The 13,819-nt window shown below is 33.8% G+C and overlaps 1 protein-coding gene across 1 annotated transcript in view; it reads left to right on the plus strand.

The window, feature by feature from the left end:
- The window catches only part of LOC110459429 (calcineurin subunit B type 1), a 7,867-nt gene extending 2,063 nt beyond the window's left edge, over window positions 1–5,804 (plus strand). Inside the window, exons 2-6 of the mRNA XM_021511665.1 lie at window positions 1,501–1,540; window positions 2,425–2,601; window positions 3,006–3,065; window positions 3,270–3,454; window positions 3,884–5,804. Of these exons, the coding sequence (XP_021367340.1) occupies window positions 1,501–1,540; window positions 2,425–2,601; window positions 3,006–3,065; window positions 3,270–3,454; window positions 3,884–3,931 (510 nt within the window). The 3' untranslated portion in view covers window positions 3,932–5,804. The remainder of the gene's footprint in view (window positions 1–1,500; window positions 1,541–2,424; window positions 2,602–3,005; window positions 3,066–3,269; window positions 3,455–3,883) is intronic.
- The last annotated feature ends 8,015 nt before the right edge of the window (window positions 5,805–13,819 follow it).

A 13,819-nucleotide genomic window follows, 5' to 3' on the forward strand; every position in this document is an offset into this window, starting at 1 on the left:
TGAGTATAACGAGAGGAATGCACATTTGCTTCCAGGATGGCCCTAGGGTCTGGCCCCACCCTTGGAGACTTAACCCCTGGGTCATAACTTTGAAACGGTTAAGATCCCCACCCCAAAACTATATATACAATTGTTGGGCATAAAGAGACGAATGCAGTCATGATATTAGAATTGACCCAAGGGTCTGCCCCACCCTTGCAGACATAACCCCTGGGTCATAACTTTGAAACGGTTGAGATCCCCACCCCAAAACTTAATATACAAATGCTGGGCAAAAAGAGACAAATGCAGTCATGATATTAGAATTGATCCTGGGGTCTGGCCACAACCCTAGGGACCTAGTTTCTGAGTCACAGCTTGGAAACAGTTGAGATCCCCACCCCATAACCTTACATAAAATTGCAGGGCATAAAAAAATGATTGGCCTTGAGGTCTGGCATATTCCGTTGGATCTCATTTGAAGAATATTTTGCCATGATTGCTTAGATATCCAGGTGAGCGATACAGGCCCTCTGGGCCTCTTGTTGTCACTTTGAATAATATTTCTGCTTTTGTTAAAAACAAAATCAACTCTCTGTATAAATATATCAGGCGCCCGTTAAGGCCCATATATGGGCCTCTTGTTTCTTCACAAATTGTTATTTTTTAATCATCATAATTAATATGTGAAGTGTTTGAACAATATATAAAGAGTAAACCTGTATCATATTACGATAAAAAAATTCAAAGATTTCTTTTAAAATGATCAACAACAGTGCTAACCCTGAGAAGGAGATTTCACTGATTTTTGAGGAAATGTTTTTTCATAAGGAATTGTTTGTTTGATTCATGAATCATATGATATTTTGTTTATATTTGTGTGGTACTTTTGAACTTAGGATTTGTTCAAATAGAGATTTAATATATCTAGAACAATGAAATATCAGAACTACTTGCAGGTTGTAGAATTCCTGAAGCCAAGAGCTAGTATACGTAGATTTTAGTAAAAAGTTCAGTATTTACTTTGAAAATAAATATAAACGGGCAACTGGGAGTTTTCATATATGTCTTTTTTTGACCTAGCAACTGTACATCGTATAAGTTTGCAAATAGAAAAGTTGACTTTGACTGTTGTACTTGCTGAAGCAAAAGAAATCATACTCTGTTATTGTCAATAGCTCTCTATATATATATTGAGTAACATTCAAATTTTACACGAACACAATGACATTTATAAACTATTTGGACCATGGTATACATTTTTTCCCCCATATTTCGGATATTTTCCCTGTTATGGCCAATATGGTCATGTCTTATTAATAAAGATGGACAATTTATATACGTGCAGTCAATGTAAAACCAGAGGATCTGTATAGAAAACCAGTATTTACAAATGGTTCTGTTTCTTTATTTGCTACAAATTACAATAACTAATAGATTAGCTTTTATAATGACAGGAGATGCCGACAATTTTGATTCTGTTTGATATTTTGTACCAAGGTATTTTTCTTTCCTTTTCAGGGAAATGAAAATTCTTTGCCCATGGAGTTATGCTCAAATTGTAAGTTTTATTCAAATTTGCACAGTAGAATTTTTATTGCTATTGCTATCCGTCTTCGTTCAGCGTCGTGCGGCGTCCGTTAACATTTTACATTTTCAACTTAAGCTGAAATACTGGCAAAGGGATTTCATTAATATTTCATGGGAAGGTTACTGACATCTCCCTGACCAAGTGTTGTTATTTTTCGGGTCAATCAGAAGTCCAATATGGCCACCACGGCCAACATTTCGAAAAAATATTTAAAACTTAATGTCAAGTTCTGCTTGGCCAATCGACTCATGGTCCCCACAAAGTGTTGTTCTCTTTTGGGTTAATCAGAAATCCAATATGGCCACCACAGCCGCCATTTTGAAAAACTATTTCAAACTTAAAGTCAAATTCTGCTAGGACGATTGAACTGAAACTTGGTAGTAATGATCGACTCATGGTCCTGACATAGTGTTGTTATTTTTCGGGTCAGTAAGAAATCTAATATGGCTGTCACGGCCGCTATTTTGAAAATAACCTCAAACTTAAAAACGGGTTCTAATAGGCTGATTTAACTGAAACTCTGTCTAGGAATGATCAGCTCATGGTCCTGACAATCTTAAGTTAACGTTATACTTAACTATTTTTTACTCAAGTTGGTACATATTTCAACAACAAAAATAAATACTGTAGGACTCCGGTGACCGTTAAGGCCCACGGGCCTCTTGTTATCTCACCTGATCCAAAGGATTGTATTTGTGGTAATAAGTTATGATGGCAACATGTTTTTTTTCCAGTTATTTAATTACGTCTAATTTATCTGTGTGAAAATGATGATTTTAATAATATATTAAGTGTTTAGCAATGCATACCTAGAAATTATTAAATTCACGTTTGATGTGATGCTGCATTTTCAGTTGATCCAGATGAGATTAAGAGATTAGGCAAACGTTTTCGTAAGCTTGATTTGGATAACTCTGGTTCCCTGAGCGTAGACGAGTTTATGACTTTACCGGAACTACAACAAAATCCACTGGTGCAGAGAGTGATAGACATATTCGACACTGATGGCAACGGAGAAGTAGATTTCAAAGGTATATTGATAAAAAATCCCAACACAATACAATACTACTAACAGAAACATCGTATGCATGTGATTATGTAATTAGTGTATGGAATTACACAAAACTTCATCATAAACTTCTGTTATTAATACTTTTAGGTAAATTATCAGTTTTGCACTGTCATCGTAATTTGTCTGCCTGCATTAAATATTACTATGAGTCTATGACATAATAACTGGATAAACTAATTTTATTTCACCCATTTAAGTTGGTCTTTAAAATCATAATTGTTTCTATGTCCATCGTAATACATGTATACAATTTGCTTGTTTTGTTGCAGGCCATGTGCTTAAATAAAACAGGCATGTTTTTGTATGGTTAAACATTGCAGTTTTTCGTGATATTATATATACAAACCTTTTTTTTTGCTTCAGAATTCATCGAGGGTGTATCACAATTTAGTGTAAAAGGAGACAAGCTATCAAAATTAAGATGTAAGTATATAAATTCCCCCGATGTTTGTTTATGTTTAAACTCCATAATAACTTTCAAACTTGAATACATCGCATCATCTTCCAATATTAGATTAACTCTTATTGGATCAACATCCACGGTTCATATTTGATTGAATCATGTAATGTAATTTTAATCACATTCTATTTGGTCCTGTTTTCAACTGCACGATGGTGTCTTTTCAGTTGCATTTAAAATCTACGACATGGACAAGGACGGGTATATTTCCAATGGAGAACTGTTTCAAGTACTAAAGATGATGGTAGGCAACAACCTTAAAGATACGCAGCTTCAGCAGATAGTGGATAAGACCATCATCCATGCTGATGCTGATGGAGATGGAAAAATCTCCTTTGAAGAATTTTGTGCTGTAAGTTGATTCTTTGCTGTGGTTGTTTCTTTCTAAATCGTGTTAAAAATGTATCTGACAACTATACTGATTTATGAATTTTTATCCCCATAACAGTCGGATCACGGTCAAAATATGCAATGCAAAATTCGATTTTTCGATCTCGCCCATAAAATGTTGTGTTTAATACTCGGAATCCTGCAAACCCTAGAAAATTTGGAAATGCATTTCAAAATTTGATTTAAAGCGTAACCTTGATGCACGAAAACAAAAAAAAACAAAATTGAAATAAATTTGTTTGCCTACCGACCTGCCCTGTTTTTTCTGGCATGTTAACTGGAACACACAAGAGTGGCTGTACAATTTCAGATGTACATGTACATGACAACAATGATACCTTGTATTCAAGAGGTATTACATGTTCATAATTATCTTTCTTTGTCATTGCAGGTTGTAGGAAATATGGATGTCCACAAGAAGATGGTCGTAGATGTATAGTCTTGTGAAATCCAGATTAAATACATTTTCATTTTAACTTATTTCCATGACATTGCAATTAATATAATGCTGCAGATGAATCCATCGATTTTCAAAATTTGTTCCCAGTTTGTTCATTGTTCTGAGTATTGGTGTGCGAGTCAAGCTGGTTTAACAAATGACCGCTGATTCAGTGTCTTGTCTGAGGCCTCTGCTACACATATTTGTATACCAAAGAACCTTTATTGTATCAAATATATATATATACACATAATAATTCAACAAAGTTAAGAAATATTGTAGAATGAAGAAAAATATTATTTGACTTCAAAACTTCCAAACTTCCATTGTATTAAAACTGTATTTGACTACCTTATTTTCAAATCTATCATATTATAGATTTAACTGTCCCACAAGAATCCTTCATTATGTTTTTTATTGAATATTTTGTTGTTTGAGACAGAACCTTGATACCTATATGGCTATATTTGATATATGTATAGCATGTCCAAAGTTGAACTAACCTCAATCTGCCATTGTATGTTAGCTGAGTTAGACATTTATATATTTTAGCGGAAGTAATTTTCAGGAGTTTGATTTAGCAAAGGATATTTTTATTCAGTCTGCAAAGTACAATTCTCAGACAAGACTTGAATCATTGACGATTTCAATATATTCCCTTTAAATGACTTTTTCAAATTTAAGGTATTATCGGAAAAAAAGGTAAATCTGTATGGATTACAAGCACTGCTCAATCTCTTATTACAAACTTGATGTTTGCAGTTGTTTTACTTATTTGACTTATATTATTCTGTTCTCTGTCCTGCTGACATTATAGTTGTAACAAAAAAATGACCTCCATGCATAATGGGTTTACCATGAAATGGGAGATAACCCAGTTGGTATAACGGGCAGTATTATAAGAACCACCAAGATGTCAAGAGGACTTGCGCTGATTTAAACACTGTCATTCCTTGTAAAGTTGTGTGCTTTTCTAACAGTGTCTTAGATATTTTAGTGGACTGGTTGTATGTGTTGTAAAATTTGATCCTTAACCACTTTCCTTAAAGTGTTTTTTTGCCCTTTTAACCTGAAAAGACTTCGTTGCATGTTTTCCTGTCTACCGTTGATTAACAGAATTGCTGAGGACTGTAAAACTCACTTCAATATGAATGTATCATGCAAGGCTAAAATTGAACAGCAAACAAAATTGATACTACTGAAAGCAAGTTGAATAACAAGTAAACATCCACGCTCATTATCTGTGTATATCACTGCTTTCCAGACTGTTCATATCGAACAACATCAACTTGTCATGAAGGAAGTTTGAAGATATATTGTGTGAGGTTGGAAAAAAAAGCTGACAATTTTATGTCAATAATGTAAAGATAGAAGGCTTATAGCATTTTACATTTGATTGAAGTGAGGGTACAAATTATTTATATATATAATATATATATATATATATACATACAAACTATTTATGCTGTCAAAACAGTGCTACAACTATGTATGGGAGTGAACTTTATTGTCTGTTAAAGTTTTGTTCTTTTATTATTTATTACTTATCAAATTGACTTTCATGTGTTTTAATGTTACAAATCTGTTTGGATTGTTAATGTTTTCTTGTTTAGTGTATTCACTTGTTTTGTATGAAGAGACGGTACCCTTTTAAAGACATGCAAAGTTTGATGCATATACAAGTTACACTGTCATAACTTATTACTGTTATATGCCATTTTTATAATGCCACTGTCACATGGTCAGGAAAATAAAAATGATAGAACCAGCTTGAATAGTTTTAGTATTTGCACAATATGCTATTCCGTCTTTGCGTTTTGCAGAGTTATCTACTCTTGTGAGCAGGTATTGATTGTGACATCATTGGTTTGTGTGAGAAAATTACGTCGTTTTCTCAAAAATTGATGACCATACTCTCACAAACAAGTGACGTAACAATCAATACCTGCTCACAAGAGAAGATAACTCTGCAATACGAAAAGACGGATTAGCTGTTTGTGTGCGGTATGAACAGAAAACTAGGGTTAAATTATTCAATTTTTCATTAAAAGTAGATAAAATAACATAATCTTCACTGTAGTGTTTGTACATTTAGGGCCTTGTTTATAAATATATATATATATGTCTTTGTTTAATAAGATCTCTTGCACATAGATATATTGATGTGATATATGGGAAATGTTCTGTGAAATTTCAGAATCCCTTTCAATTTTATATGGCAATTAAGGGCACCATCATGAACAATGGTATTGTTTACCAAGCACATATTTAGACCTGCTGTATTGATTGTGTTAGAAACAGTTGGATTAGTTTAATAACGAGTTGTATGTTTGTAACATAAATCTGGCCTACTGGTCTGATGAAATGTACAGGCCTCCAGTAAATGTTTTCCAGACTTTGCCCCTGAAAATGTTGCATTTAAATTTTTTAAAAAGGCTCAAGGGCTCATTATTTGCTTGTTTTTTTCTAATTTCTTATTGGTTTCTGTAATCAGACTTAAGGGCCTACTACTAGTCAATAGAAGGGAGGTAGAATGAATTCTGAACTTTTTTCCAAATTTTACATTATATGCAGGTGGAGAGTTTTTTTTATCCAGATATGATCCTCGTCTATAATAATATAAAATCCTGGAGTTTTATATAATACTGAGCATGGTCTTGTAGCCAGGTAACATTGTGTAATTATCTTATCGGCACATACATGACTAGTCTAATGATCTATTTCTCAATAAGAGAGTGTCTATGAAAATGTTTTGATAAAGCACAGCCAGCAGGGATTATGTGTAACACCAGATTAATTTATTATTATCTCAGCGGTCCACAGACTGGTATCCTTGTCCATCTTGGTACACAATTGTTTCACACCAGCATAGAAAAACTATCATACACATATATTATAGTCATCAATGATACCAAATAGAATTTAGCTATAGCTCGCAATAATGGAGAAACATTACCTCAAATCGTACCATGATCAGCCATCTTAGTATCGGTATGTTATTTTTCACAGTTTGTATCAAATTTTTTGTATGTACCTCGTTTTGTATAATGATATATATATATATATCTGATGATCAAAAAATTATATCCTGCTTACATAATGAAAACTACATAACTTTTTTTTGTTTTGCCTTTTGCTTAGTTGCCAACCTTGCTGTTACGTTCGTTTCCATTGTTTACACTTACTTTTTCTGCACTGAGTGCCTCTTCATCCTGTTTGTTCTGTAACTATTATTTATCACTCTGAATATGCTAATAACTATGAGAGAAAAAAATCACATTACAATTCATTTTGAAAATTTGATCTGCTAGGAATAAAAGATCTGATAAGCTTTAATACTTTGTATCAAACGGTTGATAATTCTGTCCATACATCCTAGTCTTAGGGTTGAGTTGTCTGTTTATTATTGCATGACAATTTTTTTTCAGTTTCTTTAATAGTGCGTCCTCCTAATTTTTGTGCTTGTTTCATGTCATATACCATATCTGAATAATGGAGGATTATTTGCGTTGAACGCCTCGGTATGTATGTAAATTGAAATGGTAAAACCTTGAGCTATAGTTCAATTACACACTGTAAATCTAATCCTGATTTGAAGTTAAGAACCAACAACTGTTCTTTAAAACCTAATTATGTTAATAACAATTGTATGCAAAGTTTTCATATTGCGTTTTTTTCAAAGATATTGAAGTTGATGAATGCTCCACTTCCATAGATTTAATATCGTAATCTGCTGACAAAAAAAAAATGTACATTTTAAAACACGTTGATTCAAATGTTAATTTGAAAATCAATTCAACAACTTACTCTTGGTAACGGAACCTTAGATAGTCAGTACATTTGCTTCAAATGATTGGCCATGGCTCCTGCTAAAAAGTTGGGCATAGCAAGGCTACCACTTTGACAACATGTTGTAGCCTTGCTCAAGTTTCAGATTTGTTTTTAGTCCAAGGCCTATCAATTCAAGCACCTGTATCACCAATGTGACAACAACTTTTATCATTATACAAGTTATACTTAAATCATCGCTAAAAGATCATTGGAAGTACTTTAATTTTCCATCATCAGTTATTTTTAAATGGCTAACATCATATCCAAATTTTTGATATTTTTAATAAGGAGAGTTACTCCTGGAGGATTCTTTTCCATAGTTTACCATTATCACAATGATAAATTTCAAAACAGGATCAAAGACATGTAGGCAGCTCTAATTTGGGAATAGATGAGTTATAGTATTATGATTATTTCAATAATGCTTTCAGCAAAGTCGACAAATAACTAGGGCCTCACATTTTTGTACTTTATAAAACTTCTCGCACATACTACAGTTGTATGTTTCTACAGCTGTAAAGCTTGGTCGCAAGTATATCTCGCCAGGGACAATCCCACAACTTATATATAGAAAGTAGTTATAGATGTCTCAGTATTCGTTCTTACCATACTCTGGTCTTTCTCAGGTTTGATACTATTTAACGCTCCAACCTTACTGACATGCATTGTTCTAAGGCATTCCATTTGTGCATACATCGCTATCGTCGTGTCATAGTGGTTACAACTAGAAGCTTATTGGATGAATTGGTAACTTGTTCTTCATCAATTTTTTTAGGTCCATCATATAGACAAGACCTGTTTTTTTTTTATAAGTGTGTTGAATGTATATAAAAAGTGTAATTTTGTCGGCCCCCACGTCTCGAAACATTTTTCTCTCCTTAATGATATTTAATGTTACAGCATACGCATTGTTGATTGGATCTTTGTCGCTGCGACTCACCTTTCAAGATTCATCAATATTTATTTTTCGCATTGCCATTCTTTGAATATATTGTTGTATAAATAATAACTATTGCCTATACATTTGTGTTTTTTTCCCCCCCTAAATAATTTAAAAAGTTGTGTGTTAATATAACTACTAACCCGAACTGTTTGCAAGTTAATGTAAAATTACCAAGATCAAAAGGGCACCAAGGAATGTCCATCAAATCGTTCAAAAATCTATCCTGAACAAATATCATTGACGGTCCTCATTATACCTCAATCTTTGCAAATGTAATATTTTCAAGTGATCAATTACTTATCTACCGGAGGAGAAATTACCTTTGATGAATTAGAACAAAGAGTATTATGATTGATAGATTAGATTAAAAGTACTATCCATGTTTTAATTCATTTAAAAAGAATAGTTTTCTATCTACTCTTGTGTAGTAAGAATTTTAGCTTAAATTTAAAATGCTGTACACATTTTTTGAACAACTTACCTGCTATCTGTATAACTACATGTTCATTTTTTCGTTTTTACTAAAGACATTTTAGCATCATACTTGTCGCATGATTGAATTAATAAAGCCTGTATAAAGATGACTTATTCTGCCTCATTGCTGCACCCGAAGTATTGAAAAAAGTTGTGTTAAATGCATTTATAGATTTTTTAAGGAAAACATAAAAGGGATTTGGATATATCAGAAACGAGACAAATGTAAATTAAAATATCATCTCTGTATAATTTTTATATGGATAAAAGGGATTTCAAGAACCGCATTTGATTGATTATCTCTATTATGACACAAGCTAGAAGTACAAAAATGACAAATACATTGATCCATGCAGTATATCTGATAAATATTCTTAAACTCGCCACTTCAAATGCGTCTCTTTGCTCTATCTGGAATGTCTTAAGACTTACTATCAGGTCTTCAAAACACATTATACCAAAGACAATTAATGTGGGTTTTGTTAAATGATACAGTCAACTAAACTTTTACAAACTCGCGTCTTGTTGTAGAAGCAATATCACTCACTGTCTATGTTAACCTTGAAGTCTGTACAATATTTGTTTTGGTTCTTTTGGAATTTGATATTGTATGTTGAATGTGTTGTTGTAACCCATAATATTATATATATATACAAATTTCCCCTTTCAATATTTGAAATTGAATAAACATTGAATACTTGACATCTGTGCCTCTATATTTTGTTTCATGCATACTTATAGCGTTTGTGATAGACAGGTGCCAACACATCAGGCTCACTTATACAAAGTTAATGAAGGACTGGTACCCAGCCATACCAGCACAAAGTCACCAGCTGCTACCCAGGAAACTGGAAAGAACCATCGGAGCAAAAAACTAGGGACTTCAACACTGAATATTTCAGACACAAGTGTGTAGGGGCTTCATTGCACCATCTGCAAAGACAGAACACTATAGAAACTCGTTCTTCATTACAGATCTGTGAAAGACTGGAACCATTTGGAAGACTCAATTGTCAAATGTAACGGTGTCAAGTTATTTAGATACATCCTCGAAAAAATATACAGATAGTTATCTTGTTCTAAAAGATGATAACCCTAGGTATATTATAATCAATTAAATTGCAGACTCTTGTTTACTCGGTTAGTCGAAACCACAAGTTAGTAACTTTAACATCACAGAACGTAGCTTTACAATCTATTTCTAAACAAGTTGTTCATGTTGGTGAGTAATACAAATTGTACTCCGGTTCATATAGTACAACCATGCAAGTGTTTATGTGTGATGTTTCAATGACTCGTAGGATATGTACTATGTCGGCTTCATCAGACAAATTGCTGGTAAAGCACATGACTACACTAATTTCTATAAGGTGTGAAATATGTAGGAGATGGCAATAAAATTGCTGTTGATTCTGCTACGATTTGGGCCTAGATGTGCTAGAGTCTATTTGCCCCCTCCCCTCACCTTGATTCAGAACTGGCCCAGTGTGGTGTATCCAGATGGTGTCCTTTATATGTTATTGGAACAGGTTGCTCTCTCTGTCCAACATTTTGGAGTTTTTGAAGCCAATAACATGATATTGCTGCGTTGCATGATCTTGGAAATTGACTTTCTGATTGGGTAGAGTTCTTCCCCACTTTGGTTTTGGTCTCTTTCCGGTGTTCACCGAGTCAGATCCTAAATCGCCTCGCTGTTTCTCTGATACACAAAGCATTACAGTTCTCGCATCCGATTTTCTCCATGCATTCTGCAACCTTTTCTTTAGGCGTTTTATCCTTAGGGTTTACACAGATATTACGAAGCATTGGTTAGGCCTCTTGGCTGTCACAAAGCCATTTGCAGCATTTCATCCTCTGGATGGTTTCGGACATTCTCTTTACATAAGGGACGAACACTTGACCTTTCATTTTGTTCTCCCCATGGTTGTCCATTTCCTGTTTTTACCCTTACTTTGAAACTGTTTGTACTCATTTACGTGCCCATTCCAGATGCTGTTTTCGTTGCCCTATTGATTCAGTTTTACTGTCCTATTGCTCTGTGCCAATGATCTACCCCCAACTTCTGATGAAAAGGATTGAGATCTGAAATTCAGATTTAAGTCAAAATCATCCTTGATATTCTAGGGGTTACGCACACTTTCACTCTGCAACCCTGGAATATGTCATGACAAATCAAAGGCTGAATGTGCGCCATATTTTGGACACGACGAGAAAACTAGTTTGATCCTTTGATGTACATCAAAGAATCTCTTGGTCGCGTAATGGTAAAATTGACTGGCTTTGAATCTGGATGTCTCTCTTCTGTAACCTTCAAAGGACAGGAATCAGCCTATCGATTGGTCTGGCTTTTTATTCACCCGAGACCAATACAATATAGCTAGCTGCATGCCTTCAATTTTGCTATGACATATTACAGGGGTGCAGTGAGCGTATCCCCTGGAGTATTAAGGATGGGTCCATGTCTTTTTCCTACAGACCAATTCCCTGAACAAACTTATCTATTGCTAATCAATTCATTCAAAATGCTTATTGCATCTTAAACGCAGAGAAAACCTTTACTATATCCTGTCACAAGGCAAGTCTCTGTTTATTATTTCATAAAATAAAAACCACCAAAACAACGAACAGGTAACACATTTTATTGATAAATAATGGAGACATTTTCAAACCACCAGGAATATTAGTGTTATAATCACAGAATGAAGACCACCAATCTGTTTATCTGAAACACTATTTGTGTTTTGATATTCTGAGATCATATAAATCACAATGCCAGTGTGACTATTATAATACAGTGTATTGTTAAGTGTATATAAATATATGTATGGATAACAAAAAAACTTTAAAAAGGTAGATAAATGCAAAGGAAGCACCATCTCTTTAAAAATAAATATTTACCTAGTTCATCTTCACTTCAATAACCTTCATTATTGTTGAGACAAAATACACCAGCTTATTGAATTCAAAATTGTATACTTTAATCTATTTCACTGAAATACTGGGCTTTTGATTTTCAAGGTGTCAACAAAAGATATGCTATATCTAGGTTTCATCACTCCCAGCCCAGGAAACTTTTTTTTTTTTTTTTTTTTGATGTATAAAATGACCTCATTTAGTGTGACATGACATCGCGTGGTATTTACTCAAGTGTTTATAGAGGGAAAAGCAATTTATCCAACTCTTCATGATTCTATTATACATTGATTTTTGCGAGTTCAATATGAAATATCAAACTAAAAGAACTAGCTCACTAAAAAGGACACAAATCATAAATAAGACAAGTAGGAATTCAATTATATTTATGCATAAAAAATAATGCCAGAAAGTGAAAAAAAAAACTACATGTAATTCCAAACAATGAACAAGGAAAAACTGTAGTGTTAATGCACTTACCAGTCTGGAACATCATGTTTTTTCTCTCTCAAAATCACTTTGATATTATCCTTAAAGGTCAATTGAATGATAATAGAAATTCATATTAATTACTATTACTTATATACATATGTATCAAAAATCTAAAAATAGCATATATACTTCTAATTCTGATATCTATGGAATTAACAAGAGGCTCAATGGGCATGCATCGCTCACCTGGTATTAATCTCACAATTGTAACCTTCAAAGTGGAATAAAATAAAGCTACAGGCAAAATATCAATGTCATTCAGAAGAACCTGTTAAACAATTAAAACACATTTGACCCCTGTGACCTTGAAAGACAAACATGGACATTAGGTATACCTTTTGTTTATTGAGAAGATGACTTTTAAAGATTTATGCACTACGGACCTGAGATGTGACCATGAAAGTGTATCAAGGTCACACACATCAACAGGCAATCACCCTGTATGCTTTAGTTATTCAGAAGAAGTCGTTTAAAGATTTCAACATAAGTGAAGGTAATTCATTTGAACAAACTTGGTAGCCCTTTATGCCAACATCCTTCTGGCCAAATATCATCAACCTGGACCTTTTGGTTATACAGAAGAAGTCGTTTAAAGGTTTTCAAGACAATTGACCTCTGTGACCTTGAATATGGGCAAAGTCATTCATATGAACAAACTTGGTAGCCCTTCATCCTAGTATGCTTCTGGCCAAATATCATTCTCCTATTTAGCCTCTTAGTCATTCAGAAGTTTTGTTGTTTATTTAAGACAATTGACCACTGTGACCTTGAATATGGATGAAGGTCATTCATTTGAACAAACTTGGTAGCCCTTAATCCCAACATCCTTCTGACCAAATATCATTACCCTGGACCTTTCGGTTTAACAGAGGAAGTTGTTTGAAGGTTTTAGACATATTTGACCATTGTGACCTTGAATATTTGTCAAGTCATTTATTTGAACAAACTTGGTAGCCCTTCATCCGAGCATGTTTCTGGCCAAATTTAAGCACCCTAGGCCTCTTGGTTATTAAGAAGAAGTTGTTTAAATGTTTTAAACATATTTGACCCCTGTGACCTTGAATATAAGTCAGTCATTCATCCCAGCCTGTTACTGGCCAAATATCATCACCCTAGGCCTCTCGGTTATTCAGAACAAGTTGTTTAAAGGTTTTAAACATATTTGACCCCTGTGACCTTGAAAATGAATGAAGGTAATTTATTTGAACAAACTTGGTAGCCCTTCATCCAAGCAT

Source organism: Mizuhopecten yessoensis, unplaced genomic scaffold (genome assembly GCF_002113885.1).
Source record: "Mizuhopecten yessoensis strain PY_sf001 unplaced genomic scaffold, ASM211388v2 scaffold10065, whole genome shotgun sequence".
Classification (NCBI taxonomy): Eukaryota; Metazoa; Mollusca; class Bivalvia; order Pectinida; family Pectinidae; genus Mizuhopecten; species Mizuhopecten yessoensis.